Source organism: Bombus vosnesenskii, unplaced genomic scaffold (genome assembly GCF_011952255.1).
Source record: "Bombus vosnesenskii isolate JDL3184/JDL3185 unplaced genomic scaffold, Bvos_JDL3184-5_v1.1 scf7180000015308, whole genome shotgun sequence".
NCBI classification, from domain to species: Eukaryota; Metazoa; Arthropoda; class Insecta; order Hymenoptera; family Apidae; genus Bombus; species Bombus vosnesenskii.
In genome coordinates, this window is record NW_022883930.1 from 37,026 (window position 1) to 54,634 (window position 17,609).

Consider the following 17,609-nt stretch of genomic DNA (forward strand, 5'->3'; position numbering starts at 1 on the left):
TTCTTATTTTCGTCCGTATGAAAGGAAAATAGGACTAAGTTAATACCAAATAAACCTAGCAGCCAGGTCGGGAATTGGAGACCTATAACAACAAGCCCCATTCTCGACCGAATTTTCTCTTCCATCTCAATGTGGATAAATTGAAAAAAAAAAAACAAAAGCACGGGTAAACGGCGGGAGTAACTATGACTCTCCTAAGGGGTTAGGTTAGGGTTAGGCTAAGGGTGGAGAGCACGAGGCGGATATGAGTTTTCAGGACGTAGGACCACGTCCTGGCGCCAACCCCAACCTAACCCCAACCTAACCCCGATGAATCTGACGTTCCCCTATAGTCGGGTGGTGGCTGGTCGGCGACTCTGGCACCCGCCAGTTTGCCGATCCGGTGCGGAGAATTTCGGAGAAGTTGGTAGGCCCATATCTGCCAAGACCACTCACCTCACCTTCTCCCCGTCACCCTGCGCCGGCCTTCACCGGGGTAGTGTGCGAAAGAGTGAGTGGCGCCAGGATGGAAACTTTCGTGGACGACTTGCCGACAAACACTTATATACAATGACGGAGTTAGATAATAAAAAGAAACACGTTTACGATGCAGGTGAGAGAGATTCCTGCACGACGCAGTTATGGGTAGACAAGTGGGCCCCACTGCGTCGTCATCTCACGACCATGGCCGTTCGGGGACCGCTAGGCCCCCGGAATGGAGGTTGCGGAGGAATCTCAAAGAAGAATGACAAGGGGTTCGCGTAAAACTGCAGACAGGTCGGAGAGTGTGCTTTTCGCTCCGGCCATGGTAGCTGATGCCATGTCATCCATGGCAGGAGGATTGTGGGCGAGAACCAAGTCCGACGACGAAGAATCGGTAGCTTCGTTCGCGCCGCGCTCATCAGTGACTTCGACGGCGTCCAGGGGAAAGAAGAGGAGGATCATAATCACAGCCCCGGACGTGTCCAAGGAACTAGCATTCCAAACAAGGACGAGCTCGGCCGCGGACGTCAGCGCCGGGCTAACTATGCACGTCTCTGAAATCATGCGGGTTGCGACATCATCGTCCAACCTCAAGGGGGCGTACATAAAAGCCCTCAAGGACGCGGCGAGCTACCTCACCGCCGCGTGGAAGAACGAATCGCCGAGGAGGACAGGACCAGCGCGCGGCAGCGAGACCGGAGCCACGAGGCTCGTGGAGGCAACAAGGCTGTCAGCTCTGGAGGAGGAAAACGCAGCCCTTCGCCAGGAACTGTCTAGAAGGGCTGCTTGCGCTCACGAGTGCCCGCGGTGCAGTGGCCCGGCATCCGAGTCCGGCCGTCCTCCGCGGGAGGGTAAGAGCGACAGGGTACGCATAGAAGCCCTAGAGAGGATAGTCAAAGAGATGGGATCCTCCATAATAAGGACTATCGAGGAGCGATTCGCAGGCCGACGACAACGCATCCCCGAAGCCGGCCGGTGCACGGGCCGCTCCGCCACTCGCCGTGTCATCCAAACAGCGTCGCTCCCGAGGGAGCAGGAGGGTGGTGACTGGAGAGTGGCAGAAGCAAAGAAGAAAAGGATGAAGAAGAAGCAGAAGATAACAGCCGCGGCTGGAGGAGAGACGGCGAGGAAAGGGGCGACTGTGGCTCCACCGATGAGAGGAGGTCAGCAGCAACCCCAGTCAAGGGCGACAGGCGTGCCGACGCAGCGCCGCCGCAATGAACAAAGGACCGTCGCAGGCACCCAAGACGGCCACGCTCCCTCCCGCACAGTGAACATCCGCGGTGACTCTAACGCTGAACGAGGGAGCAAGGATATCGTACGCCGACGTGCTCGAGGCAGCCAGAGCGAAGGTCCGCTCTCGGAGCTCGGTGTGGAGATCGTCGAAATAAAGAAGGCAATGACGGGCGCCATCATTATCAGGGTCCCTGGAGACAGGGACAGGGGAAAGGCGGAACTTCGAGTGACCGGGATAGATATTTCGGTCAAGAAGGAGGAACTGCGGCAAGCACTGGCCTCGGCGGCAGAATGTGGCTGCGCGGAGGTGCATGTCGGAGAGATCGGCGCCACCAGAGGCGGCCTCGGGTCGGCGTGGATCATGTGCCCGGTGGCGGGAGTCCGAAAACTAGCCCAGGCAGGGAAAATAGCCCTGGGCTGGACAACCGCGAGAATCAGACCCATCCTGGAGCGGCCCCTGCAGTGCTTCAGGTGCGTGGAGCTGGAGCACGTACGCGCAACATGCGTGTCCAGCGAGGATCGAGGGCACCTGTGTTACAGGTGCGGCGGAAGCGGACATCGCGCCAGAGGCTGTCCCGCCTCCGCTCCCAAGTGCCCCCTGTGCGAGTCGCTCGGGGCGCCCGCCAAGCACAGGATGATCGGAGCGGCCTGCCCCCCCCCCCCCGAAAGTCAAGAGGAGGAGACCCATCCGCGTGCCAACTGCGGAAAGGACCCCAGGGAGTACCGCCAAAGCAGCAGCGGCAGATCGTCGGGAGAAGGCCATGGAGGTGACCGAGTAGTTCAAGCGCCTCCTTCAATGCATTCTCGGCAGGTCGAGAAGGGCGCAAGATCTGCTCTTCTAGACCATCCGGGAGAGCGAGGTCGCCCTTGCGGCGATGGCCAGCCGTATCGCGTTCCCGACGCTCCAAACTGGGTCGGGGACCTGGATGGAACCGCGGCCATAACGTGGACGCCAGCCTTGGGTGCCGCCGGCGTCCTGCTCGACCGTGGCAGCGGCTTCGTCGCGGTCGAGTGGGCTGGAGTAGCGGTGGTAGCGGTCTACGTTTCCCCCAACATTGGCCTGGCTGAGTTCGAGGACTTCCTGGACCGGGTCGACGAGTGCGTCGGAAGATGCCTTCCCCGCCAGGTGCTCGTCCTCGGAGACTTCGACACCCACTCGACGCAATGGGGCAATCCCAGAACCAACTCTCGGGGAAGGATACTCACCGATTGGGCAGCGGGCCTCGTGCTCCTACTGGCAAACAGGGGCTCTGCGAGCACCTGCGTGGCGTGGAGAGGATCCTCCGTAGTCGACGTCAGGTGGACTACCCCGGAGCTATTCAGGCGGATCCACGACTGGAGAGTGGCCGCGGGGGTGGAAACCCTATCCGACCACCTCTACATACTGATAGAGATGGCCCCCGAGGTCACACAGGCCGACAAAGCCCGACGAGTAGGCGGAAGATCTCCGAAGATACATGAGCGCGGCGTGCGACGCCTCGATGCCGCGCTCCGTTCCGGGTGGTAGATGCGACCGCGGAGTGTAGTGGTGGAATCCGGAGATCGCGGAGATGCGAGCGACCTGCGTTCGAGCCCGCAGAAGATTCTTGAAGGCTCGTCTTCGTAGGCTGACACGCGACGAAGAGAAGATCTCCAGCTGCTACGAGGCGTACAGAGAGTCGAGACGCACTCTCCAGCGTGAGATCAATATCGCGAAAACTCAGTCCTGGACGGAGCTGATCGAAGCAGTCGATTCCGATCCGTGGGGGCGGCCTTACAAAATAGCGACGAAGAAGTTGCGATCTTCGGCCCCCCCGCTGACCGCAAACATGGATCCGGTGTTGCTGGCCAACGTGATCGGGACTCTGTTCCCACCGGAAGAAAGGAATGTGAGGCAATCAGTGCCATCCTCCTCCTCCTACGACGAGGCGGTGACGACGACGACGACGACGGAGTGGAACGAAGAGTTGCGAGTTACCGAAGTGGGGCACTTCGAAGCGACAAAGAGGATGTCATCCCAGGCCGAGTTTGGGCGGAGTCGATCGACACCATGGCTCCCCGCCTACGACATCTCTTTACCAGATGCTTAAAGGAGATCGTCTACCCCCGGACATGGCGGACAGTGACATTGGTCTTATTGCGGAGAGAACTCTGATGAACTCTGGCCTTCTGGACGAGGTGGACAAGCTATTTGTGAGGATAATTGCCACCCGTCTGCAGGCCCATATGTCGAGTGCCTGGATGGTACGATAGCCAGTATGGCTTTCGACGAGGCCGCTCGACGGTGGACGCAGTGAAACGAGTGAGGTCCATGGCGGAGGCCAGTGTTTCCCCTAGAAGGTGTGGGGTTGGCAGTCTCCTTGGATGTCACGAATGGTTTCAACGCCATAACCTTGGACGGGATAGTGGAGGCTCTGGAACACTTTGACGTGCCGTCGTATCTCGTTCATGTCATTCGGGCGTATCTGAGCAACAGATGGTGAAGAGAGGAGGTCGGTCAAGCGTGGTGTTCCACAGGGTTCAGTGTTGGGACCTATCCTGTGGATCACGGCCTATGACTCGGTCCTTCGATGTCCCGTTTCCCTGGGCACAGACATGGTGTGCTACGCCGACGATACCTTGGTCCAGGCCGGGGACGTTGGTGGAACGAGGCTCTGAGCCTCACCGAGGCCGCCGTGGCATATGCAGTACGCGCCATCTAGAGACTCGGCTTGAGCGTGTCGCCAGCCAAGTCCGAGGCCTTGTGGTTGTTCGATCACCACCGTAGAGGAACCCCTCCTCCTGGACTGTTTCGTAATCGTAATCGTCAGCATATTGACGTAATCGTCAACAAGTAAGACTTTCATCTTGAATTTTAAAGAATTTTTAAGCAAATCGTCGCATCATTATTAAAGAAATTATCATATCATTCTTGAAGAAATCAATCAAATGTTTTTTTGTTTTATATTAGTTTATTGAATTATGCATGAACATAATAATAGAAATATAACAAAATGGATCATACCCAATTCAATAAAATAATATAAAACAGAAGTTGTTGTTCATATATTATCACCTTAAAAAACTAAAGAAACTTTTCGGACAACCTAATAATTCCTCTGCAATTTGTACACACAGTTCTGCCCGAGCAGCCGAGCTAAACGGGCGTGTGAAACCGTGCTTCAGTGAAAGTGCGGCAAGTGGGGAAAGGTAAGAGAAGAACGACAACACCCAACGCCAAATGGTGGAAAATCCAAAATGCAACAACAAATACCGCCAATAAAAATAACAAGCAAAGGCAAAACATATTTCATAAACAAAGTTACAAATATAACAAATCCAAGTCAGTCACTAAACGAAGAACAGGAGTGCTCAGCTATGAATGAAATAGAAATGGAAACATTACAAAATAATGACGAGAATAAAATCAACAACGAAGTAACCCACCAGGATGAAAGATGGAAGGTCGCAATTTACAACAAAAAACGTAAAATAACACCAAAAACAAACATTAGGAAAGCTATAGAAGCAGAAAAGCAACAACTGCTACAAGAAATCACTCTCCGAAACTCCTTCAGCGCACTGCCAGAAGAGAATAAAACACACTCAGCCGAAAAACCAATAACCCACATCGCCAAACCACCATCAACTTACATAGAAGCCCAAATAATAGACCCCCTCATTGAACTACTGAACAACACGGCAGGAAAAGAAAATTACAGTATAAAAGAATTAAAACTAGACCAGGTAAAAGTACAAACTAACACCCCAGAAACTTTTAGAAAAGTGACAAAAGCACGAAAAGAAAAAACGCCGGATATCACATTTACCAGCTCAAAACTGATAAAAGTTACAAAGCAGTAATCAGAGGATTACACCCAAAAACAAATACAAACAACATATGCGAGGAACTAGCCAAAATCGGACACCAGGTAAGAGCAATAAACAACATAACGAGATATGATACTAAACAACCATTACCGCTATTTCTAATAGAACTCGAACCTAAAAATAATAACAAAGAAATGTTTGAAATTAAAAAAGTTCTAAGCACAATAGTAACAGTGGAGCCACCTAGACATAAAAAAGACATACCGCAATGCATACGGTGCCAGCAATATGGACACACAAAAATTTACTGCAACAGAAATTCGGTGTGTGTCAAAAGTACCTAACAATAAACTGTCCATACATAGGAAAAATAAATGAAGTAAAATGCTACAACTGCAATGGAAACCACCCAGCCAGTTACAAAGGCTGTGTAGTTAGAAAACAACTGCAATGTAAACTGTCTCCGCCGCTTCGAAACAGAACACACAATAACATTCACGCGCAACAGGATAGCACAGAAACTGAGACAACACCAAATCTACAGCACGTAATGAACAATAACGACAGTAACATCAACACCGTTGGTAGCCGAAGCTACGCGCAAGTAGTCAATCAATCGCCACCCTTAGACAACCAAAATCAGAATAATAACAGCAACGACACTACACAAATCAAGGAACTGCTCAAACAATCCATCAAAAACATCGAAATGCGAACAAAAATGATAAGCGAACAAAACGCAGTTCTCAGACAGCAAACGCAACAAATAACAGTCATGTTACAACTTCTTACAAACATGCTAAGCAAAAAATAAAAACGGGCACGCTGAAAATAGCAGCCTGGAACTCAAACGGCCTACAACAATGGGCCCCAGAAATTAAAACATTCCTATATAACAACAATATAGACATATTACTTGTTTCAGAAACACACTTCACTCCAAAAAGCTACATGAAAATACCTTACTACACCATATATGATACCGAACACCCCTCAGGTAATAATAAGAAACGATATCAAACATCACTTACACATCCAATTTAGAAAGGAATATACCCAAGCAACCACCGGTACAGTACAAACTAGCAGCAACCACTCCCATTTGCCAGCAATATATGTACCATCACGACACAAAATTACATCACAAATGTGGGAAGAGTACTTCCAACACTTAGATGACAAGTATATCGCAGCGGGAGACTACAATGTAAAGCACACGCTATGGGGATCAAGAATTACTACATCTCGAGGTAGAACCCTGAAAAAATACACTAGAAACAAGAACCTCAATATATTACCCACAGGAAGACAAACAGACTGGCCGACAGACCTCAGCAAAATATCTGACCTACTCGAGTTTGCAGTTACAAAGGGACTAAACGCAAATAAACTAAAAATAACACCCAGCCTCGAGTTTAGCTCCGATCATACACCCATAATAATTGCATACAGAAACAAGCCAATACTTTATAGCAATCCAGAGACACTATGCAACAAAACCTCCAAATGGCAAACTTTTAAAGAAATAATCGAGAGCAAAACCAACTGCAACATCCAATTGAAAACACCCGAACACATCGAACAGGCAGTAACAACATTGACAGAAACTATCCAAGAAGCAGCATGGGCAACCACTATACCTGATCCAACCACCAGACAAATAAAAATAATTCCGCCAGACATACTTGAAAACATTAGAGAAAAAAGAAAAGCGAAAGCAAAATTGCAAAAACATAGAACACTAGAAAACAAAAAACACCTAAACAAACTTGCAAAGGAAATAAAAAACAAAATAAAAGAGCACAACAATAACGAATTCACAAAATTCATAGAGACACTCTCTGCACACGAGAACTTCAACTGCTCCCTATGGAAAGCCACGAAGAAAATAAAGAAGCCAACCAAACTAGTCCCAGCGATCAGAAAAGCAGACAATACATGGGCAAGAAGCAACGAAGAGCAAGCTGAAGAATTTTCCAACCACCTTTACAACACATTTACACCACATAATATCAACAACAGCAGCCCCAAATGCCATACGGATGAGGATGCGCAAACCACTAGTACCTCAACTGACAAACACTACATCATACCTAAAACAATAGCACAAGAAATTAGAAACATAATCGAGAAAACAAAACATAATAAAGCACCAGGAATCGACCTAATCAGTGGTAAAATCTTGAAAAACCTTCCGCCAAAAGCGATAAGACTAATGACAATAATATTCATTGCAATACTACGAATCCAATACTTTCGTAAACTATGGAAACTAGCCAGATTATAATGTTACGTAAACCAGGCAAAGACCCACATCAAACCGCATCTTACAGACCAATATCACTACTTCCTGTGTTTTCCAAAATACTAGAGAAAATAATATACGACCGCATAAAACCAATAATAGAGAAGTAACCAACGGTCAAAGAGGAAATTAACAGATACGCAGGAAAATACAAAGAAAGAATAGGAACATACCCAAACCGGCTAGCTGTGGAAACGGTCAACACCCCAAACATGGATAGAAGACTGAAAAGGAAACACCCAGCAAACCTCACAAAGGACACAACCTAACAAACACGAAGATGGTATCCCGCTGGGGGTAGCCACCCACATGATAATCAAACAGTTAAAAAATGTCCTACCAAATGTCCAAATTAGACAGATTGTGAATGAAAAGAATTAAACCAAAAAAAAAAAAAAAACGCGTATGGCGTTAGCCATACACGCTGGTCATCCTGCTTGTATCTCGGGCTGATAAAAATATTGATAGCATTTTTATGTTGTATGACGTCTTTAAAATTTCACACGACTCTTCCTCTCTGTCTCTCTTTAAACAAGCTTTTTTCTTATTCCTTTCAATAAACACACAACATTTCACACTTTATTTTCTATATTCGTTCAGATTCGTTGACAAAAAATTTGTAATCATCTTAAAAGAATGATTTTACATAACAAATTTTTAAAAATCTCCGATATACTTCTGTTCTAATACTTCTATTTTAATACTTCTTATTTTAAAAATCCCTAGTTATTATTATAATGTAATCAATAATATAGAAGAAGTAGTAGGAAAAGTATTATAGTTTGTATCATTAATCTATATTAATCTGATTTGGTATAGTCACCGAATAATCCTAATATACTCTACTTTAATCCGAATAAATTTCATTATAACTTATGAAAATGAGAGTGATCATTTTAATGAATTCGCAAATTGTTACGACCGTTCGCGGAGAGACGCGGTCGCTAGGAGATCGCGTCAGCGAGAGGCGTAAATTCTCGCTACGATTATGTTAATCGACGCCGCGAAATAGTCGTTCCCCTGTTTCGGTTAGGATAACAGAGGTGGTTTAATGAATGTAACACTGTATTAACAGGTTAACATAGAACAATATATTTTACGATAATATGATGAAGATGTTACAGAAATTTGACTCGACTTTGCGATATCTCTAGATAAATTCGTTTGCTCGTCAGATTTGTCGAAGTGTCACGTTTGACTCGTCAGAAGGAACTGAACGCCCTTCGATTATTCCTTTGTCTTATTTGGAAGACGACCCCCACTATGCTCGGGTCACGCCACCGCTCGCGCCTATGATCACGTATGCCTCTTCTTGTGTGAAAAACGTAACGGTCAAAAATCGACGTTTCTAGAGCTCGCTACTTGGCGACAACTATGCTCTCGTCGATACATTGTATATGATCCGGCGGGCAGATAAGACGGTCTGCCTGCGACGTTGTAGGACCGCGAGCGACGGTTAGAAAATACAGCCTGTGGTAAGCCTCGTGGCGTAACACAAATCTTTTGACATTTCGTGAACAAAAGGACTGTCATAAACACCATTTTTGGTGTTACTACCCGATTCTAGAAACTGAAATATTTTACGTCACGTAACGCGGTCGCGGTCGCGATAGGCAAATTGACAAACCTGTCAGTCGCTATGCCCATTAACATCGTTTCTCCGTCTGTCTGTCGTACATCCAGCCTCAATTACAATTTATCCCCGTCACGGAGCGCTATCACCAGCCATAGCAAATTGTCCCTGAGTTTTCTTATCAATCGGAGAACGACTACCGCTTATCGTTGACCTCGACCGCCGACCACGACGTTCAAAGTTTCCGTCTAGATTTACAGATCGACCACAACCAACGAAATTTCATTTGTTCCCTATCGATGGATTGTTTCGTAACCATTCTCGAGCAATTTCTTCGAATATCGAGGAGATGCGATGCGTTTCGCTTGCCACGCCGCGACTAACCGTTCTCGATCCAATATTTGCGCGAGAAAACGGTCAGTCGTCGATAAGGCAAGTAAAGACGAAAGTGTGAATTGAGATAGCGAATCTGTGAAAAGCGAAATCGGAGCAACTGCCGATGTCTATGGAGATGTAAGTGAAAGTTGAACTTTTCGAGGAAAACAAGAAGAATTATTGGAAGTAAACTGTAAATTTATATTTCTATGAATAGAACCATAGAAATGGAATTCAGATGGAGATTCTTTTCGCTCTTGAGACATTGTATATGTCGGAGTCAGGTTGGAATTTTGGGGCGTTCAATGAACCTTTACTTACTTTACCATCGCGGGTGTAGCTAATGTTTATTGGTACAAACGTGGATTTGTGACTCTGGTCTAAGACTCGATAACGCATCCACGGTCAACGGGTTAGTAGGCTTGTTTCTTCGTCCAAGTCTAAGATGTAATGGTTACCCAGCAAGACGTTAGTTAACTCGTACAAGAGCGCGTACCGGTGAGAAAGTGACTTTCCGTCACGGTGGCGCTGTCAATGAAAACTATGACGGGTGTGTCTAAGAGAACGACATTCTCGGATTAGTGGAGAGATGTCTTCATTTGAAAACTGAGGGAAATTGACGCTGCTGTTAATTGGTCAATTTGGAACAAAGACTGCTTGTCCGTTCGAAGAACCTTAGTTAACAAAATCCTAAGGTTTAAAGCGGGTCCTCAGGCTAGCTGAACTTATGCTGCGCAGATGCATCGACATCTGGTAATCATTTTGCCCGAGGAAACCGTTGGAACCTTTTTTTTACTGTCGAGTACCTCTACGGGTATTTCTTTTAATACGGGCTATGTTATTACTCCGTGCTTTTGTTAGACGGAGCTTTCGTCCCGTTGATCGCGGCTACGTTCGGCAACTGACTGTCGCCTTGAGCTCAAGCTCATTGTCACAAATCTCAAATAAATACAATTGGGTAGAATAACGGCAAATAGTTTAATTACAATTTTTATGGATTTTCCCGAAATTTCGGAGGGGCGGCCCTGGTGTTCTCTCATCTCCGACATATATAAAGAATATTTTATTCCGAATAGTTAGTTGTTTTTGTGGTGGATAGTGTAGAGGATTAATAAAGTGGGAACAAGAAATTCCTGTTGCAACCCGTCAAATATATTTGAAATAATTAAATAAGTTAATAAATATATGACGTAGAATGGTCACAAGCAGGGCTGTGAGCGTTCGGTGGATCTTCCTTGGAGTTGGCCATCGTCGCGGTGGCGCGCGCGGATACGGTTTTCTCACGCGCGAATGAACACTCCCAACGCGGCAATCAATAGCAGCGGTGTATATCTCGTAGTGCGAACGCCGCGGGTCTTAGGTCCGGTAACGAATCCGCGGTCAACGGGAGGAGAGATAGACTGACACTGACTCAAACGTGTACTACTCGCGGATCAAGCGGTGTTGGTCCCTTCGTCGATGAGATCTCCCGGAGCAATGAATGTTCGTCCCAACGTCACCACCGAAACAACCTCTGGTAGTGTGTCTAGGTATGCCAGCTCCTCCGATCGGCGTCGCTGTCGATTGGTCGATTTGGGACAAAAGCTGCCTGTCCGTTTGCAAAAATCTTAATTGCCGAAAAAAACCCCGGTTTTATAGCGGGTCTCCGGGCTGGCTGAACTTGTGCTGTGTACGTGCCTCCACATCTGGTATTCATTGTCCGAAGGGACCGTTGGAATGTTTTACTATCAAATACCTCTATGGGTGTTTCTTTTAATGAGGGTCATACTGTAACTTCGCGCCTTTGTTGGACGGAACGCCCGTCCCGTTGAGCGCGGCTACGTTCGGCGGCTGATGGTCGCCTTGAGCCCAAGTTTATTATCGTAAGCCGCAAGCAGGTAGGATTGGGTCGAGTGACGACAAATCGTTTAGTTATAACTGTAAGCTTTAATTACAAGTTTATGGGTTTTTTCCGAGGCTCCAGGAGGAAGGCTCCGGTGTCCTTTAATCTCCGACATATAAATACCGTCGAGAGACGCTCATACAAACGTATTCGCAATGACAGTGTATGATCGCTCGCAGATAACTCGATAACTCGTATAACTCCGTTAATAACTGTTAATAACTGATTCGCTCGCGATCGTGTCCGTTTATTTATACTGGTTGGGGAGAGTCGAAAAATTCAAATTCGCCTTTGTTCTACGGTTGCACGTAGCGGTGACATTGTTTTGCCCGGAGTTTATTTATCGTTACATTTCATGCGTCAAGGCTGTGTCAATGTTCCGAGTCAAAACAACAACATGAGTCGCTCCCGATTCGCATCGTCCTCTGACTCATGTGCCGTTACATCACCTCCTTCCAGTGATAACGTTTCTATTAGGTTATGTTCAAAAAATTATTTACACTGTTTTTTCTTGGTAGTCGCTATTTTAAAAGTTAAATACATACTTTCGATACATACGATACATCCTGTGTCCGACAATTTACGACTCTCAACCGAAACCTGCCTGAAACCAATCGGGAAAACGGACTCTTCGCCCAGACCGCCTAACGGACCTATTCCTGGTGTTTTCTTCCGTCGTTCGATTATTATTATTTGCACCGCTTTCGTCGCGGGCGTTCGTTTGTCCTACCGGAATACGTATGTTACGAGTTTCGGCCGTTTTTTTCTCTAACTCGTCCGGTACTATACACGCGGGTTTTAATCGGTCTATGGAAACCGTTACGTCGCGATTATTTACTTTTATAATATAATCTTTTTCATCCCTTTTTACAACTTTATGTTAAGGAAATTCGAGGATTTGGAAATACAAATAATTGACTATATTTCACACACAACAGCTACACATCTATATTACACTCTGAAGAACGTCTTGCACGTACGCTTGTCGCCAACCGACTATCCAGAATCTTCTAACGGCAGTCTTTTGTCTCAACTAAGACCTGGACGCCCTCTGACCCTTACACACACACTCTTATGTACAGTGTAAATGTATCACTTCCCTAACACTTTAAACGGCCCGTCGTACTGCGGCTGTAAAGGGCCTCCTATCGCGTCATGGCGCAAGAAAACATACGGCGATGATTTTAGATCTTTAAAAACGAAAATTTTCTTTTCGCCATGACGCGTAACCGGGTATGGCCTGACTTTCTCCATCCGCTCTCTTAGCAGGTTCGCGAATTCGAAGTTGGCCCGCTGATTGGTTAGTAAAAAGAACTTCGCCGGCAATCGTATACCGGTGCCGTAGATCATTTCGGCCGCCGTTGCGTTAAGGCGCTCCTGTATCGCGGTTATAATCGGCGAATTGTACGATCGGCAGAATTTCGACCCAGTTGCTCGTGTCGTGGCACTTGATCGCCGCTTTAAGCTGTCTATATAAGCGTTGTACCATCCCATTAGACGCGGGATGATAGGCCGACGTGCGTAGGTAGGTTACGCCGAGCAACCGGCAAAACTCTTCAAACAGACGCGATTCAAATTGGCGTCCTTGGTCAGTTGTTATTTTTAAAGGAACGCCGAAACGAGAAATCCAAGTTGAAAGGAGGGCCGAGGCAACGGTTGGCGCTTCCATGTCAGCGATGGGAATGGCTTCGGGCCAATGCGAAAAACGATCGATACACGTTATACAATATTGATAGCCCTCCGAATACTGCATTACGATAATGTCTACGTGTGCTGAAAATACGTACCTGGTGATTTTACTGCGTTGGCACGGTATGCATTGTCGCGTCCACGTACGGCAATCTTTGTTTACGGACGGCCAGACAAAGCGCGTTGTGGCCAGTTCTTGCGTGGCTCGTATCCCCGGATGGAAAAGTCCGGCTAACGACTGAAATACGTTGCGTCGTAACGGTTTCGGTACGAACGGCCGCAAGGTTCCGGTCGAAATGCCGCAAAATATTTCCACATTCTTTTCGGGAAAACGAATCTTCTCTAGTCGCAGTGCACGAGAGTCAGAGTTGAGGATTTGGCGTAGTTCATTGTCGCTTTCTTGCGCTGATGCTAACGTTCGGTGATCTACCGAGTTTTCAGTTGTCCCGATGCGAGCTCCGCAGAGAGGACTTGCTTATGTAAGTCTATGGGGGCTGGTAAACCCACGTTCCCGCAGTCAGGGAGGACCATCGGGACCAGCGGCCCGCTTACGTGAGTCCTCTATGTACACCGCAGGGAAGGTCGCCGGGAGTGTAAGCGAGAGGCTCGTTTATGCTCTCTGTACGTGGCCTTGGGTAGTAGCGCACCCACGATCCCGATGCCAAGGATGGGACCGTCGGGATAAGTTCCCGGGTACCTTGTACCTTGAGGCCCCCGCTTACGTAAGTCCCATCTGGATCTGTCGAGTACGGTTAGCAGCTCGCCGGCCGGCAGTGACGTGGCGGTACATCCACATGATAGTCCCACCAATGACTTAGGATGGTACCACGGGGGTCGAGTGTAAGCCCGGAGGGAGTAGCGACCCCTCTGCTCGGCCAATTATGGGTTTGGACTCGTGGTGGCAGTGATTGATGGCCAAGATGCTGGCAAGAGGGCCGATTGAAGGGGTAATGGCTCGCCCCGAATGGTCTTCGGTGGGTGAGCAGCGTCCCGCCTGCTCTGGAACCGTCCTGGTGAGACAGTAGGGCTTGCAATCGCCCCGTTCGACCTGTAACGAGCGACAGCCCCTGCAGGCTTAGCTAATCAAGGTAGCACTGGGTGCCTTGCGCGATGGTTGGGCGTATCCCAGCCCCTATGGTCCTAGGGGTACCCGGGTGCCGGGTAAGTTGACGCCGAGGAAAGCACCCGTTAACTAAGACTGACAATACTTGTCCCGATGCGAGATGGCGTATCGGCTACATCGTTTTCTACGCCTTTAACGTACCGGATATCCGCTGTAAAGTGTGCTATATAATCTAGATAGCGAAATTGTCGTGGCGAACATTTTTTAAGTTTTTGTCGAAATACGTAAATGAGGGGTTTGTGGTCGGTATAGATTATAAAGTTTCTACCCTCAACGGCGTGTCGGAAGCGTTTTACGGTGGTTTACATCGCGAGCAGTTCGCGATCGTAGGCGCCATGTTTTTGTTGCGCGGGTTTTAGAGATTTCGTGGCAAACCCTAGCGGCTGCCATTTGTTGTTCACGTACTGTTGTAAAACGGCTCCTACTGCATAGTCGGGCGTGTCTACCGTAAGGCTGATGGGCGCACCTAGTATCGGATGCGCCAGCATCGTGGTGTCCGCGAGGGCACGTTTTGATTCTTCGAAACTGTCCTCTGCCTGTTTGGATCACTCGATGGGCGCGTTGCCCTTTTCCGCGCCTCTTAACAGGTCGTGAAACGGTTGTAAAATTTTTGCGGCCCCCGATATGAAACGTCGGTAGAAGTTAACCATACCGAAGTACCTGCGTAATTGTTTAACATTCGTGGGCTTCGGGATTCTGATTATCGCTTCGACGCGTTCAGTCGGCGGCTTGATTCCTTCGGCGTTCACGTTGTATCCGCATTTCGAGGGATTAATGACTACACCGTAATCATTGAGGCGGTTGAATACTGTTTACAGATGTTCGCGAGGTTAGTTTTCGTCTTCTGAAGCGATAAGGAAGTCGTCTATGTACGCGTAGACGAAATCGAGACCGCGGATGATTTCGTCGACGAATCGCTGGCACGTTTGCACGGCGTTTCAAACATCATATTGGTCGCTTCGAAATTTCCGAACGGTGTTGTAATTACCGTTTATTCCACGTCTTCCGGCACAATTGGAATTTGGTGGTAAGCGCGAACGAGATCAATTTTTGAAATTATGCGCTTACCGTGTAGATGGGGGGCGAAGTCCTCTATGTGTGGTGGCGTGTACCACCTATCAGGTATCATGCGAGCGTTTAACGCACGATAGTCGCCGCATGGCCGCAGGTTTTCGTACCTTTTCGGTACGACGTGCAGAGGTGATGCCCACGGGCTTTTCGATGGTCGCACCACGCCTTGCTCAATCATGAGTTCAAATTCAGCTTTCACCTGCTTGAGCCGATCCGGTGCGAGGCGGCGGGGTATTTTGTAAACTGGCGGGCCTAGCGTGGTTTCGATGTGATGTTCCCGTAATTCGGCGGACGAGTGAGGCCGGGAAATTCCGCCAGTAGTTGATGATACACTGAATTACCGCAGATGGTTTTTATAGATGAAACGTTGACCGTGGCTGTGTATCCCTTCGAAGATAACTAGGTCGTCGTATCGAGAAGTCTTTTATTACGTGGGTCCACGAGCCGTAGTGACTTAGAAAATCCATACCGATAATAGGTGTTTGGACGTCGGCCACAATAAAATACCACTTAAAGGCACGCCGTAGGGACAAGTTAAGATGGACCGCGACGGTCCCGTACGTTGCGATTTGTGCCCGTTAGCCGCGAACAACTCGTACTCGCTTTATCTCGCATGTCCTCGGATTCTGCAGCGCGGGTAGATGCAAATGTCGGCGCCGGTGTCTGCCAGATACGAGATACGCGTGTTTTTGTCGAATAGGAAAATGCGGCGGAACATCAAGCTGTCGTCGTTTGCCGCGTTTACAGCCGTTTCCCGGCTTCCAGTTGCACGGTGAGTTGCATTTTCTCGCGCGTTCCCGAAACGTAGCGTGGTAAAAACTAAACCATCTTGTCGCAGCGTGTTTCAGGATCTCGAACGGCGGCGGTATCTCGTACGAGAGCGTGATCGTGGTCGCGGTCGTCGACGATTATCCATGGGCAGCACGTTCATTTGCGCTTGCATCTGGATCGTCTGCTCTCTCAACGCGCTGATGGCAGCAGCGGTAGAATCACTAGCTCCGACGTTTTGTGCAGGTGGATTAGATACCGCAGTCATTCGGTCTGTGCTGACCGCGACAACCTGTCCTGGTTCCGGGTGTATTTCGTAAATGCTGCCGGCGATCCGGGTCAGCGTTTCGGGGCTCTTATCCTGCACGGCGGCCAGAATATGCTGCACGTGAACCGGCAGCCGGCCTTCCCAGATGGTAAGGATGAAGTCATCGGACGTTACGGGAGTGGCGAGGAATTTTATTTCGCTCACGTCGAATTCACATTTCGCGATATATATTACAACCCCGTACTCGTTAAGGCGTTTAAACAAAATCCGCCAGTATTCGCGGTGTTGTTCTTCGTTTTCGGATGCGATTAAAAACTCGTCTATGTATGCGTAGACGAAATCAAAGCCTCTCGTGATTTCGTCCACGAATCTCTGACACGTTTCTCTGACGTCATGTTGGTCGCTTCGAAAATGCCAAAAGATGTTGTGATCGCGGTTTTTTCTACGTCCTCCGGCGCGATTGGAATTTGATGGTAAGCGTCAACGAGATCGATTTTAGAAAAGATACGCCTACCATACAGATTCTGCGCGAAGTCCTCTATGTACGGCGGTGTGTATCTATCCGGAGTGGTGCGGGCCCGATAGTCGCCACAAGGTCGAATCCATCCGTCCTTCTTTAGAACGATGTGCAAGGGTGATGCCCATGGGCCTCTCGATGGCTGCATCGCGCCTTGCTCTATCATGACTTCGAATTTCGCCTTCGCGGCGAATTGAGCCGGCCAGATTGAGTCGATCGGGGACGAGGCGGTGTAGTTTGGCGTGACGGGGGGGTGTCCCCGCGTCGCCCTGATATGGTGTTGCACACCGTGTCGTAGAAAACTTCTCCGGAAAACGGGCGGTTTCGTCAAATCAGGGAATTCCGTCAGTAGATTGGGATACGATGATTCTCCGTCGATGGTCTTGATTGACGCTACGTCGGTGGTGGCGGCAAATCCCTTTGTCGACAGTCATGTAATCGTATTAAGGAGCCGTTTGTTTCGTGGGTCTACGAGCAACTCATAATGACTCAGGAAGACGAAACCGATGATGGGCGTTTGCACATAGGCAACGACAAAACGGCACTTGAAA

General features: G+C 48.3%; 1 protein-coding gene across 1 annotated transcript; it reads left to right on the forward strand.

Moving 5' to 3' along the window:
- The first annotated feature begins 694 nt into the window (after nucleotides 1–694).
- Nucleotides 695–3,205, forward strand: LOC117241124. Its single transcript, XM_033507099.1, has one exon. It carries the CDS (start codon nucleotides 695–697, stop codon nucleotides 3,203–3,205), a length of 2,511 nt encoding a protein of 836 aa, XP_033362990.1.
- The last annotated feature ends 14,404 nt before the right edge of the window (nucleotides 3,206–17,609 follow it).